This window comes from Perissodus microlepis, chromosome 11, assembly GCF_051167445.1.
Source record: "Perissodus microlepis isolate ML-2025 ecotype Zambia chromosome 11, ASM5116744v1, whole genome shotgun sequence".
NCBI classification, from domain to species: domain Eukaryota; kingdom Metazoa; phylum Chordata; class Actinopteri; order Cichliformes; family Cichlidae; genus Perissodus; species Perissodus microlepis.
In genome coordinates this window covers 9,750,565-9,765,201 of record NC_140471.1, presented here as the reverse complement: position 1 = coordinate 9,765,201, position 14,637 = coordinate 9,750,565, and the positions used below count along the sequence as shown (strand labels likewise).

General features: G+C 39.2%; 2 protein-coding genes across 4 annotated transcripts in view; both read left to right on the top strand.

Annotated features, from left to right (window-relative positions):
* Positions 1-2,521: 2,521 nt before the first annotated feature.
* Positions 2,522-6,247, top strand: LOC146377264 (protein NDRG1-like). The gene is made up of 12 exons (XM_084943456.1): positions 2,522-2,666; positions 2,996-3,101; positions 3,405-3,525; positions 3,657-3,719; positions 3,810-3,870; positions 4,092-4,178; positions 4,348-4,404; positions 4,594-4,760; positions 4,941-5,040; positions 5,177-5,212; positions 5,291-5,342; positions 5,526-6,247. Exons 1-12 carry the CDS (start codon positions 2,616-2,618, stop codon positions 5,750-5,752), a joined length of 1,128 nt encoding a protein of 375 aa, XP_084799582.1. The 5' UTR covers positions 2,522-2,615; the 3' UTR covers positions 5,753-6,247.
* Positions 6,248-9,201: 2,954 nt separating this feature from the next.
* The window catches only part of LOC146377262 (focal adhesion kinase 1-like), a 69,953-nt gene continuing 64,517 nt past the window's right edge, over positions 9,202-14,637 (top strand). Inside the window, exon 1 of one of the 3 annotated variants that reach the window (XM_084945022.1) lies at positions 9,202-9,482. Coding sequence is in view for 2 of the 3 variants with exons in the window: in XM_084945017.1 (XP_084801143.1) it covers positions 11,117-11,153 (37 nt within the window). In the remaining variant the exon portion in view is untranslated. Of the gene's footprint in view, positions 9,483-11,048; positions 11,154-14,637 lie in introns of those variants that run through there. The other 2 variants (XM_084945017.1, XM_084945026.1) reach the window with 2 other exon arrangements.

Genomic DNA, 14,637 nt, shown 5'->3' with positions numbered 1-14,637 from the left:
TGGACATTGTGCCATTATCTGAGATGTACCCCACCTCCTACCCTGCATCTTTCTCCTGATTGCCCGAAAACTTTGAATAACGTTGTGAAATCTGACAGTCTTTATAGCACGGAATAAAGATTATGATGATCTGGTTTGCAGGATACACTGCAAACTGTGTAAAATCTGCTTTATCTTTTGATTTTGAAGTTGCATATCTAACAAAGAAAAGTGAACTACTGTACATCTAATAAGAAATGTAGTTTGCATTTTTCAGTAGTTTCACCTAGCTATGTTCATTTACTTCTTCAACCCACTTTTGAATAGTTAACTGCTAAAACAATTTCATGTTATCGTTGTTCCTATACAGTCACTTACTCTGTTTTGATAAGCACTAGTATCTGTGCCAGTGGTAAGTGGAGAAATAGGCTAGCAGGGCAGAGCTTAGCCAGGGTTCACATTTTGATATTTTGACTTCACAGTGACGTGAAGCTGGGTAAGACCCATCTGCTGCCTTCTACTCTTCACTCACCACTAAATGGATTAAATCTCCTGTGCACACAGCTCTCATCTGGCTCTGTGTGTATGGTTAAAGCAGTGGTGGTAATATCTCCTAAAGAAGGCAGTCACGATACAGTCTGTTCTACTTCCGTTCAACCAGCTGTTACTGTCTGGGAAGTATCCCAGGTACCTATGTCGTTCCTCTGTCGTTCTCTAATTGCATATTTGAGTTTTATCAACTTTGCAAATGTGATGCACTTTGTCATGGTTTGTAAAGTCAAGATGAAAGAATTCGTCTTTAGCCAGAAATGATTTTCTAAAGCTAATCCAGAAACTTCTGACTTTTTGCCATCATGAGAAAATTCAGTGTACATTGTGTACCTCACATTTTCTGTTCATTATAATATAATGAAGGGGTTTTTTCCTGAAAGAAAAGAAGTAGTATATAATACAATATTATTTGTTATCTGGACCATATAGTAGTATGAAAGTCAAGATTGATGTGTACCAGTAAAATACATCATGTACAGTACTGTTAAAACCAGCTGTAAGCCAAGATATGATACTGCATTTTCTCAACGAACTGCTCAGATTGTTAGAAAATACGCTGCAGCACAAATATCTGATATCTGATGCATAGCATCAAAAACGTTTTTAATGATAGAGTTTGTCTTAATCATTAGGTAGCCAGAAATCCCTCAAAACACCCAAACAGAAAAAAGGATAGCATATTTAAAGTATTGATTATTAATCTACATCTTCAGAAACACACGGTTTACAGTACATGCAGCATTGATATGTAAATATTTTCTTTTAAGAATAATAATATTTGCTGAAACAGACCTGAAAAAATGGCATTGCTTCACTTGGAGACTTATTTTTAAGCAGATTTTAAATTTGCTGCTGTTTTTTGTAAAACCAGAAATTTGATATGTAAAATTGGAGGCACATATTCATGGAATTTAGAATTTCACATTTGTCTTCTCTGTTTTTCTCGAAGGATCACATCTGATTTTATCCTCATGTTTGGTTTAGACTTTTGCCCAACAAGCAAAAGATCCCTGGTTCAATCCCAGGAAGAAGCACTAATCCCCAGTCGGGTAGCTCCCCAATCCAACATGTGGAGCTTCTCCTCTGGTGATTCTTTGTGAATATGGGAGAAGTTGAAAGTATCTCTCATAAAGTGCTTTAAAGTTCCACTGAGATCAAATTAAAAGGCACCGTTCTCAGATGAACTCTTGCAGCGGCTTTAGGCTATCGAAATATTTCAAGCTTAGCATGGATTAATTTGGTAAAAGATGTTTGTTGGATGTTTTTGTTGAGAGGACTAAAATTATAGGCCACTGGAGATCGTTTTAGCTGCAGGTCTCTGCAAGTTCTACATGACATGCTGAGTTTAGAGCAGCTATCGGCATTAAATCATAATACCCTGCATTAACAGGAGGGTCAAGATTAGCGACGAAGAGCAGACTGCTTTGCTGTGAGAAGCAGATGGCTCACTGAGATTAAACAGCTGACCTGCTCAGCTCACGTCTGAAGGTGCTGTGATTCCAGTGATGCCTCACAGCATTTATTTTTTTTTATTATGAATTTATTTCAGTCTATCAAGCTCCCTATGGGTCAGATTTAAGAGTTGTTTTATTACATTTCACTTACAATTGTACAAAAAGTAAATCACATATTCAAAGTTTTAAAAAGAGGTGTACTAAAATCCCAGAAAAAAATCATAACTCAATTAAAATTGAAAATCATAGGATCAACTCTAACTTTCTTGCATGCAATATTTCTGATTGCAATGCAATGATACTTAAAGATAAGTTAAGTTTTGATTTTGCAGGGCAACTGTTGGGGATAATTCCTTGTACAAATCCTGTGCTGGTTCTGTGGAAGCACAGCAGCCTGAGGTCAGATTAAAAAAGGAAGGTCCACTCGGTCGCGTGTGAACCAGGTTGCGGTCAGGGCTTAAAAAACAGATCAGAGTCAGAGGATATAAAAACCAGCTCAAACACACAGTGTGTCACAAAGAGCTTCAACTCTCACATGGTATCTGACTACAGAAATATCCAGATATACTAACAAGGAAAAAGAAAACAAATTATAAAGAGTTTAACGGACGTTCCTCTGCAACAGCAGCCATGGTTCTGGAGGAGAATGACTGTGACTCTGTCTTCAACCCCCAAATCACTGTGAGTATCATAGAGAAATTTGGATAACCTCAACTTCTTGAGACCCTGTTTGCTTTTCTGCAAATTATACCTCATTCTGCTCAACATAGATCTGTTGCATCCCATGCATGCCAAAACAAGAGCTCAGGTTTTAGGAGGTTAGGGGTAAATCTGCTGCGATTGCAGTGCAAATTTAATGACTTTTATATTGATATCATATGCTTTTAGGCTATACTAGTAAAGCACTTTGAGGAGATCCTGGCTATATTTAACATGTTTTAATTTGTGGGTAACTTATACAGAATACTAGTTCCAGATTTGGACTCTTCTTTGATGCATCTTTGTTTCAGGAGGAGCATGTAGAGACTCAGTATGGGAATGTCCATTGTATCATGACCGGGACACTAAAGGGAAATCACCCTGCCATCCTGACCTTTCATGATGTTGGACTGAACCGTAAGTAGCAGCCCCAGCAATACAGTTTTTGTCATCTCTATATCCTCTAAATAAATGGAATAGATCTAAATACCAAAGGACAGAAATAAATGAAGGTGGAAATCCCTGGAGCAATGATGTCCAAACATGTTTCCATTTCTAATCTATTTTTGTATCTGGACCACAGCATGTTGGCTTTATCATGTAAGGGCCTGGTTCACACTTTCTAAAGTGTCTACAAATTGTTTACTTGTCTTCTTATTTTTTCTTATATTTAAAATGTTTACTGCTTAACAGTTTCATTTTTGTGTTTTCTTGCCGCAGACAAGTCCTGTTTTGAGACTCTGTTCAACCATCAGGACATGTACGAAATCATCAGACATTTTCCTGTTTGTCACGTTGAAGCCCCAGGACAGCATGAGGCAGCCAAAACTCTGCCTGCTGGGTTAGTAGATGGTCTTTGTTACCCATTTCTCACACCACATGTGTATTTTAAGAATTAATGATGGGATTGTAAAATTATTTGATATGAGATCCCGTGAATGCTGATGGGAAAACTGACTTTTGACCCCTCAGTAACACCTACCCTACCATGGACCAACTGTCTGAAGCACTGCCTTCTGTCCTCAAACACTTTGGGTAAGACAGACCTGACACTCCTTAGAGTTTACTTGGATTCACCTCTGATTTAAATCTGGACCAGTTAATCTTTGGCTGTGTGTTTTGCAGGTTGCGTAGTGTAATTGGTTTGGGAGTGGGAGCGGGAGCATACATCCTGGCTAGATTTGCTGTGAGTCTGAATCTTTTAAAAATAAATAAAGCAGGTTTTATGCACAGTTTGCCATTTTTGTTGTTGATCTTCTGGGCTTCTCTATGTGGATCTTTGCTCTTCGAGTCAAGTTACAAAGATACAGTTAGACATGTCTTGAATCGGAGATGTTGGGAGTACTTTAAATTCTTTTGTGGCTGATGTAGACTAACAGAGTCAGATCTTTTCATCTGTGCATGCAGCTGAATCACCCTGATTTGGTGGATGGATTGGTTCTGATCAATATCAACCCCAGTGCTGAAGGCTTAATGGATACTTTTGCAACCAAGGTACACAATATGTAGTCAGATACAACCTAAATTTGATTCATTTTTACACCGGCTGCAATGAAACATTTTTTCATTGTTCCCTTTTTCAATTGTTCTTAAACAGCCCTAATGTCAATGCATTAAAGATTACTAAATGAAGGTCGCTTCACCTGGTGAAACTGTGTTACAGCTCACTGGATGGACCCAGACTCTACCAGACACTATCATCGCACACTTGTTTGGAAAGGCAAGTTGTCAAACCTTTTCTACGGTGTTTAATTTTAGTTAGCCTTAGAAGAAAAACTGAAATGCTCATCATAAGATGAAGTAATACATAATATATATTAAATATATTTATTTAAATTAAAATATGAAGATGACTTAAGATATATACACAGCAACTGCTAAATACAGAACATCTGTCTCCGACTTATAGGATGAAATCCTGACCAATCACGACCTCATCGCCACATACCGCCACCGCATCACAACAACAATGAACCAGGCCAATGTCAATCAGTTCTTCCGCTCCTACAACCACCGCAACGCTCTTGAGGTGGAAAGACCCATTCCTGGAGGAAACATCAACGTCAGGACTCTCAAGTTAGTAAAACCATTTGTCTTCATACAGAATCTTTTACTTATTTAATGACCCTTCTACAAAATCACCTCTTTTAATTCTGTCATTTGCCCATCACAGGCTTGCATCTTTGCAACAGGCCAAGTCAATCCCAACCATATGTTTAGTCTCTCTGACCGTTTCATCTTCCTGTTGGTGTGTAGGTGCTCCACTCTGCTCATTGTAGGAGATAATTCTCCAGCTGTGGATGCTGTGGTGGACTGCAACTCTAAGCTCAACCCCACCAAAACCACACTGCTTAAGGTACCTGGATAACTGGTTGACTCAAAAATAAACACACGTGCAATATCTGATGTATTTTATTTAAAACTGTGGCGCTGATAAGTTCATAACCTTAGAGTGAATCGTGCATATTTCTTTCTCATTCGTCTTCCTCTAGATGTCGGACTGTGGAGGGCTTCCTCAAGTGGATCAGGTGTGAAAACATATTTTACTGGCTGCTTTGAGAATAATGTAAATTCTCTCCTAATAGTTATGATCTTTCTCTCCACAGCCAGCCAAAGTGATTGAAGCCTTCAAATATTTCATCCAGGGCATGGGATATTGTAAGTGATAATGAACCGCCAACCATTAATGATGACAGCATTTAATTCAATATCTCAATTCCCTGTTCGTGATGGTCTTTATTTCATTAAGGGGGGGGGGGGGGGGGGGGGGGGGATGAGACTACTGCTCACTGAAAGGCTCAAACAGTATAATAAAAGGACTCTGCTCTTCTTCCTCTACAGTGTCCAGTGCCAGCATGACCAGACTTCGCTCACGGACAACGTCCAGTTCAAGTCTTATGTCCTTGGATGGCCCACGAAGCCGAGCACATACCAACGAGCTGCAACGTAGCCAAATAAGTTCACACAGCAACGACGAGAAGCGTGTACGCTCTCACACCGATGTTTCCATGGATAGTATTTCCAGTGTGAACCAGAGTGTCTCAAAGGCCACCGAAGTGGCATGCTAGAGCACAGGCCTCATGCACCTAATACAAATTTTACCTCATCATAACTACCCAGGTGTATCTCAGTCTTCTTAACTTTCCCATCTCTGGCCATCATCTTCCAATTATGCCCTTTCATCTGCACTATCTCTGCCTGAAAGGCCACAGGATATGCTTCCATGTGACTTTCTCCATCCCCCCATTCTCTCTCAAATTTCCACTCTGTATGTTCTTAAACCTTCACTACTCTACTGTCTTCCTAGTCACTCATACTTCATTTTCATTTCCTAAACCTCTTTCTCTGTATACTGCACTGAACTATTATTACATGTCTCTGTCTCTTTGTCCTTCAATTTCTCTTTCTTTACCTTCATCCATTTCACTCTGTCTCTATTCATGTCTCTGTTCATGAGTGTTCCCTCTGACACTGACCTTTTACCACAATTTCTGCTGCAGGCGTCCTTGGTTTGGATAAGAGTTCCTTATTTACTGATATTTATTATCAAATACAATGCATGAGAGGTTCATACAATCTGAATGTATTCACTAAAACTTGAAGTGTATTCACTATAGAGATAATAAAAATGTAGAAATATGGATTAGCTGGTGCAACAGTTGCATGTTTATTACCAGGAATGTATGTTGATTATATGCAGCTATGACAGCAGTGTATTATTAACCATTGGAAAATACCATGAATATTCACTGTAGTTCACAAAATGCTAATGCTTTAGTAAGAAGTTTTACATTAAGTTCAAATATTAAAGCACTTTATATTTGTTTAGCACTTTATATTTATAATATTAAAGCACTTTATATTTGTTTAGCACTTTATATTTATAATATTAAAGCACAATTTAAACATTTTTTCTGGTGTCAGTGAATAATTATTTCTCTAAGCACACTATAAAATATTACATTGAAATCCCTAAATACAAAAACAGAAATAAGTACAGCCAGATACCAACAATCAATACAATTTCTGATAAAATATTGCACTCTGTCGGCCATTTATGTAAAGAATCACTGTTCACAGCATCAGTTGCATTTCAGGGTAACTGTTACTATAATTCTATTTACTGCTCTTTGGTAGGACTACTACTAAAAAAAATGCAGCTTGAAATCTGATTAATCATGGTGGTTGAATCTGAACGTCACAAGTTTGTGCCTGCAAAAAGCTGAGAGTGTGGAAACAGAAAGAAGTGAGCCTAGTGACTTTTGTGATAACACAACTGAGTCACAAACATCCAGTCTGAGCTCGAGTTACACGGCGAGTTTTGACAAGTACTTTGACAAGGTTTATTTTGTACCATTTAAATCCCTCACCAAGAATCTGATAATACTGTCTATGTGCAATTCTAGGTACCTAAACTGCTCTATTTAAGTACAAAATGACACTGGGGGGGGGGATTTTAAATTGCATGTGTTACAAAAAAGAATGCCTTTGATGCCAAATGTGTCCTTTCTGTGATTCAGCTTGTTGCCTAAATAACAAGATATTTATAAGGTTGTAATAAATCCTAAAAACTCATGATAATTTATATAGCGCTTCTTCAAATGTACCACTAGATGGAAGCCTGTACCTCCTCTTTTACTCTGATATCATCTGCAGTCAGGCACCACTCAGGTTTATGCAGCCACACATAATCCTAACAGACTGTACTGTCTAAAAGAGCTGCATTGAAATCAGTCACATAGAGTCATCCTTCATCACATACTTGGGTTTTAACATTACTCTTCAATCTCAGTGTTATGGCTGGGTTTTTGTTTTTGTTTTCTTTGTTTTGTTTTGTTGTTTTTGTTTTGTTTTTTTGGTTTTTGTTTGTTTGGGGGTTTTTTTGGGGGGGGGGGGGGGGGGGTATTTTTTATTGTTTACACAAGAAATTATGTGCCAAGCAAAAATAGCGGAGCTAAAGTAAATAAGAGGGGAAGCTGGAAAGAATTGGACACAGTTTTAAATGTGATTCTTTTTAAATAACCCTTTTAAATCTGGTAACAAATTGTAATGATATGTATTTCTATTCAAACAACAGCCAGTCATTATTTTACAAGCCAAATATTTTATACAATATAAGTTTGGCCACTGTAGCAGGGTTTTTTTTTTCTGAAACCAGTCAATTAAACTGTGATTTGACTTTCTACGAGTCAATAACACGGCAGAAATGTATGTGTTATACAAAGCCTTAACCTTCTTACGATTCCTTTTAGATTAAGCACAATGTTTTTGTCCCAGTAGATGCCAAGGTGTGTGACGTGCATACGTGGGCTGCGCTGCCACGTAATCACGGCATTGTGAGTTAATCCAAGTGTCACCGTCTCTTGCATCATAATTTGCATCACACGTGTGCGTGGATAAAAATAATCTCTGTATTCAGAATGTGTCTGCATGAATGTGTGTTTGCTGGCTGCATGCATGAATGTAGTAGATATGTAGGTGGGACTGTATGTGTGAGGAGGGGGGAGCTGTGTGAGTAGATGGATTGTTTTGGGCTTTGGCTGCGAGACAGTGGAGATACACAGTTAGAGGAAAACAAAGCAGCCAGCATCAAAGTCAATAATTGTGTGTGTGTGTGGGGGGGGGGGGGGATCTTTATTTCAAGACCTCTTTTGTTTGCCTTACATCATAAAGCAATGATGAATAATGTATGACATAAATCTCTTAAGATTTAATTTAAACATGAGCTCTAGCACAGCTGTAGGTTCGCTGTGTGCTTTAATTTACTGTTCCTCTGTGTAATGTGTTCCACTATGAAAATACAAAACACTTAAAGCTTTCATCAGCACTGACATACATTTGTGAAACTCACTGTACATCTTTTTATTCAGTGAAGAAGCAAAGACGCACGGTTACAGACAAACGGTGTTGCAGTTTGATAGTGGCAATGACAGCTTTACTTCATCCTGCTCTGAGAGTCCCTCCCGACACACACACAGACACATGCACCTCTTAAATCTTAAAATCAAATAAAGGTGTACTTCAGTGTGTGCGCATACTTTAGCCAGATTTGGCGAGGACTCAGTGTTTGATTTCTGATGTTTATGTCTAAAATAGAGCCTGTCAGCAACCATATATACAGTAATTTCATGAAGTGCTATTGTTTGGATGTCCTATTAACTAGAACCAACTGCAAGAAAGAATCAAAACCTCAGAACATAATGTGTTTTCTCCTTAACATGGCAAAAATATGGGCTCAAAATAGATTTCCCTCCACGGCACTACAGAACGTCCTTTTTAACTGGTCATAAATACGTAAAACAATAAAATACCACCATAGTACGTTAAATGTGTGGATTTTTAAGACCCCAAGATTAGTGTACAATATAAGGCGGTTTTACTCTCCTGTGCCATTTTTTCTTCATGTGACAAAATAAATAGGGGGATAGTGTAGTACTCCAAAATCTGGATCTCATATGCAGAAAGATTTGGGGTCCCTTGATGCAGGCGTGGACACGTAGGGCCCCTCTCCTCCTGTCAATGAGCCCTGCCAGCTGCAGCCATGTTGTAAAGGATCAGGCTCCTCCAGCAGCAGCAGAGGCAGCAGCAGTGCTAACAGCTAGCGTCAGTGGACACCGACTACCGGGCACGGCGCTGTTGTGGACAAAAACAGACGGGGGAGAGGGACCTGGAGCGCAGAGACATCCATCTAGCCGGTTCCTATTATCAGTGGATGTGCTAATAAAATTCAGACTCGCTGGCTGGATAAGGTGTCCGGTTACGGAAAGTAGGTGCGGTCGGGCTCCAGGGCTGAAGCGGGTGAGTATTGATCCCTCTTGGGGGCGAACTGAGTGGGAATAGCCCTGGGTTAGCTTAGCTAGCTTAGCATTAAAGGGGGTAACATACACACACACACACAGACAATGGGGGTTAACGACAATGCACTTAGGTGTGGGTGTGTTTTTAGGAGCTGGCATGAGGGTTTAGAGTGAATTAGCTGATGTGAATTACAAGTCGTTTTATACACGGCGGAGTAATTTGTATTCCTAACAGACAGACAGTGGTGCAGTGGCCGAAACCACCCCTCTGTGTTTCTCCGGTGGGTGCAAAGGTCCAAACCAGGCAGGATTTCTGTCATGCGGAGTAACAACGCCTTTGCAAAACAGCTGTGTTTTGTTGAGCAGTGAGTGGCTCACACTGAGACTTATCTTTTGCAGGCAATGGTTTGGAGACAAAAGGGGGAGACAGCCTTTACTTAAACCTGAATGTCTCAAGTGTTTTGGGGGCTGTTTGCTGCCTTGTCAACCTCAATATTGCACACTGATCACTGAACTAGGCCGATTGAAATGGATTAATATTTGAGCAGATTCTGTGGGTTTTTTTGTGTGTTTTTAGGGCCACAAATCATTCGTGAGCGTGCTTGATGGGATTAAACTGAAATCTATGCATAATGGTAAACCTGACAGAATTAAACCTGGTTCACAGCTTAGTGCCCAGCAGCTCTGTGGTTGAGGGTTTGTCAGTTATTTGCTTTTTTGATTTCAGGGTTTTTTTGAATCCAAGCTGCCCTGATTTGTCTCCTACAGATGTCTGTTTTCCTGATGCTTTGCCGTCTTGTTTCCTGCCTTTATGTGGCTGTTACCCCAGATCACATCCCTGCAAACATCCTCTAGCAGCAAAAACCACTGGGTCAGGAAACCAAAGTCTGTTCGCAGATATTATGATGTGATCATGGACAAAATAACCATGCTTGACATGGAATATACTTCTCTCCTGAAAAAGGGATATGACCACTTTTTTTTTTTCTTAGTGAATTATCAAGAAATGTCAGTTTCTGGTACAATTTCCCTTCCAGCGGATGCCTTTCTGTATAGATACTATTAAAGCACTCATTAATGTTTGCTCGAGTGCACATCCCACCAGTGCAGCAGTTGATGTTTTTTTTCACTTCTCTGTTTTTGACTGCATATCAAACACATTTTTCATTTTTCTGAAAAATTGTGCACACGTGACGATCGTGCATGAGTTTTTATTTGTAGAAGTGATGCTTGAAAGGGAAAGGAATGGCTTTGTTTCCGTGTCTGCTGCTTGGTCTCCTCACCTTTTCTCTTGTTACTTCCACTGAGATGAAGATGCATGAATGGGGAAACAACAATTCGGATATTGGATTGATTTTTTTCCCTTATCCCTTTCTTTAGTGATGATGGGTCTCACAAATTTGACAGGCAGAATGGTGGGATATGATGGGAGAGTTAGTTGGGGAAAGAATGAGAATCAAGCATTTAGAAGGAGGAGGCAGGTGTGTCAGTCCTAAACATTCAGTGGGCGGGTGTTTTCACTCTCCTATAAGTGACAGCATACAGTACAACTAGGAAGTGCAGAGAGAGAGGAGAGGAACGCACGGACATTCATGATTTAGCGGTGGACCGGGCCTCTGCGTACTGACTGCCAACATGCAGTTCTGGGATTTCCTGGGTTGCACCAATGGAGGTATGTATGTGTGCGGTTATACTGATGGCTTTGTGAATCTTCTTGGCGTTGATTGGACCGGTGTGTGCTCTGTGCGAGGCAGGTAGAGAGGGTCTGGCAGGCAGAAAGCTGGAAAGGAATTTGTTCTGTGCACTGCTGTGCAAGCAGTTGCATGTGAAAAACCTCACAGACAGGTAAAGAGTGGAACACAAACAAACAAGATTAGGGGACTGATAAGGTGTCGGCCCATTGTGTTTTATTTGTTAAACCTGGTTGGTTCCTTCTCATTTTTTTTAGATTAAGTGGCAGAGATCTGCTTGTTTGTAGCTTTAAGCCTAAATTAAAAAATCTTTTTCTTATTTTGCTGACTCGACGTAACTTATGAATCATAGCGTGACTGTGCGCTGTCCTGTCTGCACTAAGCGTATTTAAACTTTTCTTGGGAACAACTCTGAAACCCCCTCAGGTTGACGTTTGGTTATAACAAAAACTGCTGTGATTATAGTTCCTAAACATTGCTCTCATAGTTTAGAGGAACTGGCACCTATGTCAATGAAAGCCAAAAGCTAAACAGGAGTAGGTTTAACTCTTAGTGAGATGATCACATGTAACCCTGACTTTTTTTTTCTTTTTTAAATCCTAACCAGCTTTTCCTAAGTTAAAACTGTATCTAAGTCTTTATTCATACAGACAGCTTTTTAAGGTGGTTTAAAAAGCATATTGGAGTCCAAGCTTGTAGTCTTCTTTGTTCAGCCACATTTGGTTATACTTGCACCGCAAAGAGTTAAACATCAGATTTCTTGTTTTGTACAACAACTGCCCACAGCTATCAAATGTCCCCTTTTTCTTGTTCAGAGGACTGTAAGTAGCTGAACAGTTTTTCATATTGCCTTTATAGCTGAAAATCAGATTGTCCCTACGCCTATAGAAAAAAGGGAATTCAGTGTGTTTGTGTCTGCAATATTAGCTTACATATAAAACACAAACACACCCGTAGAATCTATAAAGGATATAAAACTCCAGCTTATGATTTCAGTTAAGTTGTGTTGTCTCATGTCTTGCCTTAAATGTGGTTACTTTATTGTGCTGCATTGAATTCCAGGACACTTCGAGCTCCAACACCCATCCTGTGCCCCAGGCCATGTTTTCTGCTATTGCGCCAATAACTATAACTAAGATACCTGATGGCTTGTGTCATATTTTTCATGTTTACAATCATAAATAAACGCTTTAAACGTTTCCTTAGCTGAAGCAGCTATCCATAAACTTTCCAAGTTTGTAAAGTGACAGATTAAACATGAGGTCATAGGATATACAATATGCTTAACTGTAGCCATACAGACGTTTAGTTTCTGCTACAAATCTTGGAGAACAGTGTTACAGTTGGTTTGTTGAAGTTGTTGCCATATTTTCAGGTAATACAGAAGGAGGCTGTCTTGAAAGATCGGTGACTGTATGACTGGAAGCGAGCGCTCATGTGTCACCATCAGTCTGCCCTTATTTGCATCCACAGCTCACTGTTTTGCTTAAGTTATTCCATGTGGGTCAGCACTGACTGCCTGTGAGACGTTCAAATCAATTTCAGGGCCTCATTCTAACATAATTTTGCTGTTTAGCTTTCGTAGTTTTAAAGCCTCTTCTAAGGAAATGTATGCACAGTGTATCTGACTCTCGCCTGTATCTGACAGCGCTTTTCTTTAGGTAATTAATAGGTAATTATTTAGATAATTATTTTTCAATTACAGTTTTGCCTTCCTAACATTATACAAACAAGAATAATTATAATGAAGATAAAATTCCTGTTTCTTCTGCGTTCTGTTTTGCAGTCGTACATTTGTTTTGTTGTAAATACAACACATTCCTTTCCTGTACAGCCGTGGCTTTTGCCCCCATCTAAACTCAGACTCACTGTGGCAGGTTTAGATCAATCCACATGAATATTTTTCAAATTCAAGAAGGTCCACTGTGAAGATATTTTCACACACAAAAAGTTCAACAGTTACGTTATTCCAAAATCCATTACCTATCATATCATTACTAACAAAGTGATAATAATTTATTATAATGATAATAATTTCTTTCTTTTTTTTGCCATAGTTGGGTAGTTCTCAGTTTGCTGAACAAACTGAGAACTACCCTGTTTCAAACTGGCCTGTTTCAAAGGGTTGCCAGCAGAAAGCCACTTCTCACTAAAAAGAACATGGCAGCACAGCTTCGGTTTGCAAAGTTGCATCTGAGCAAACTACAAGACTTCTGTAGATGTTTGGCCATAGTGCACAGCACCATGTTTGGCGAAACAGAAACACACCATTTTAGAGCAAACACTTAGCAACTGTCAACAAGACGGTGGAGTTGTGATGATGGCGGCCACAGCACCAATGCAGTCATTGAGTTGAGCGTGAGCTCCTCTGTATATCAAGTATTCTGAAGTCAAATGTGAGGTTGCCTGACTGACACCTGAAGCTTGCTTGAAACTGGGTCATGCAAAAGGACAATGATCCCTAACAAACACAAAATCTATAACAATGGCTGAAAAAGAAAAGAATTAAGGTGTTGCAAAGCTTAGAGCTGTAAATAAATGCAAATAAATAAACAAATGCCAATCAACCTCAAATGAACTGAAGTAACATGGTAAAGAAGAGGGGGGCAACACAACAACGTAAAAGAGTTCTACAAACTACTGATTCATGGGGTGTATTTATTTTTTTCACTGTGAAAACTTTCACATGACTCTGTGCCGTCAGGATGTCTTGCAAACATGTGCAGTATTAGACTGAAATGGCAAAGACTAAATGGGAAATCAAACTGAACATTTTAGAAAGAATTACATGACAGTCAGTTAATATCCATATCTGTGTTCAGTCCAGAATCAGTCCAGACTGCTATGTTATAATATGTTAAAAGTCAAGTCCTTCACCTCACACTGACTTGTATAAAAATGTGTGAGATGATTAGCAAATATATATTTATTGAACAGATTAAAAAAGGTATGTCATTGACATTACAGATTAATGTTTCCACTTATAAGCTTGTGTAAGAAAATGAAATGAACCTCAAGTGTTTTGAAACTAGGTTTGATATAGTCATCTGTGACCGGTCACCTTGGCTGTGAAGGTTCTTGGCTCATAGGTCTATTTAATGCTAGACAGTATTTTTTTTTAATAGAGTAAATTAATTGGGAGGTATTTTATGTAATACATATATTAGATCAAACGTTTTGGGTAACTAATCCCTTTTTCTCAGTTCCTGAAAGTATTCTAAGATGAGAAGGTTCTGCTAGACCCCGGTGCTGCTGTGGTTTGGTTTAATGTGTTTATAAATGTTAACTTTGGGGCAGTGTACTGCATACTGAGGTAGAGCCATAAAATGGCTTATAAACGAAAGAAACTATAAATTTATTAAATCGGTGGAAAACCTGCAAGAACAGGAGGGAATAAAGTGGGTATCTGAGAGTGCATACTGCACACGTGCCTCGTAAAATCACAGATTTGATATGAAGTCAAAA

Bases quoted from the DNA above. Each gene is read 5' to 3' on its own strand.
- LOC146377264 (XM_084943456.1), top strand. From the start codon at position 2,616: ATGGTTCTGGAGGAGAATGACTGTGACTCTGTCTTCAACCCCCAAATC. The intron at 3,102-3,404 runs GTAAGTAGCAGC...TTCTTGCCGCAG, and splicing joins TCATGATGTTGGACTGAACC to ACAAGTCCTGTTTTGAGACT. The intron at 3,871-4,091 runs GTGAGTCTGAAT...CTGTGCATGCAG, and splicing joins ACATCCTGGCTAGATTTGCT to CTGAATCACCCTGATTTGGT.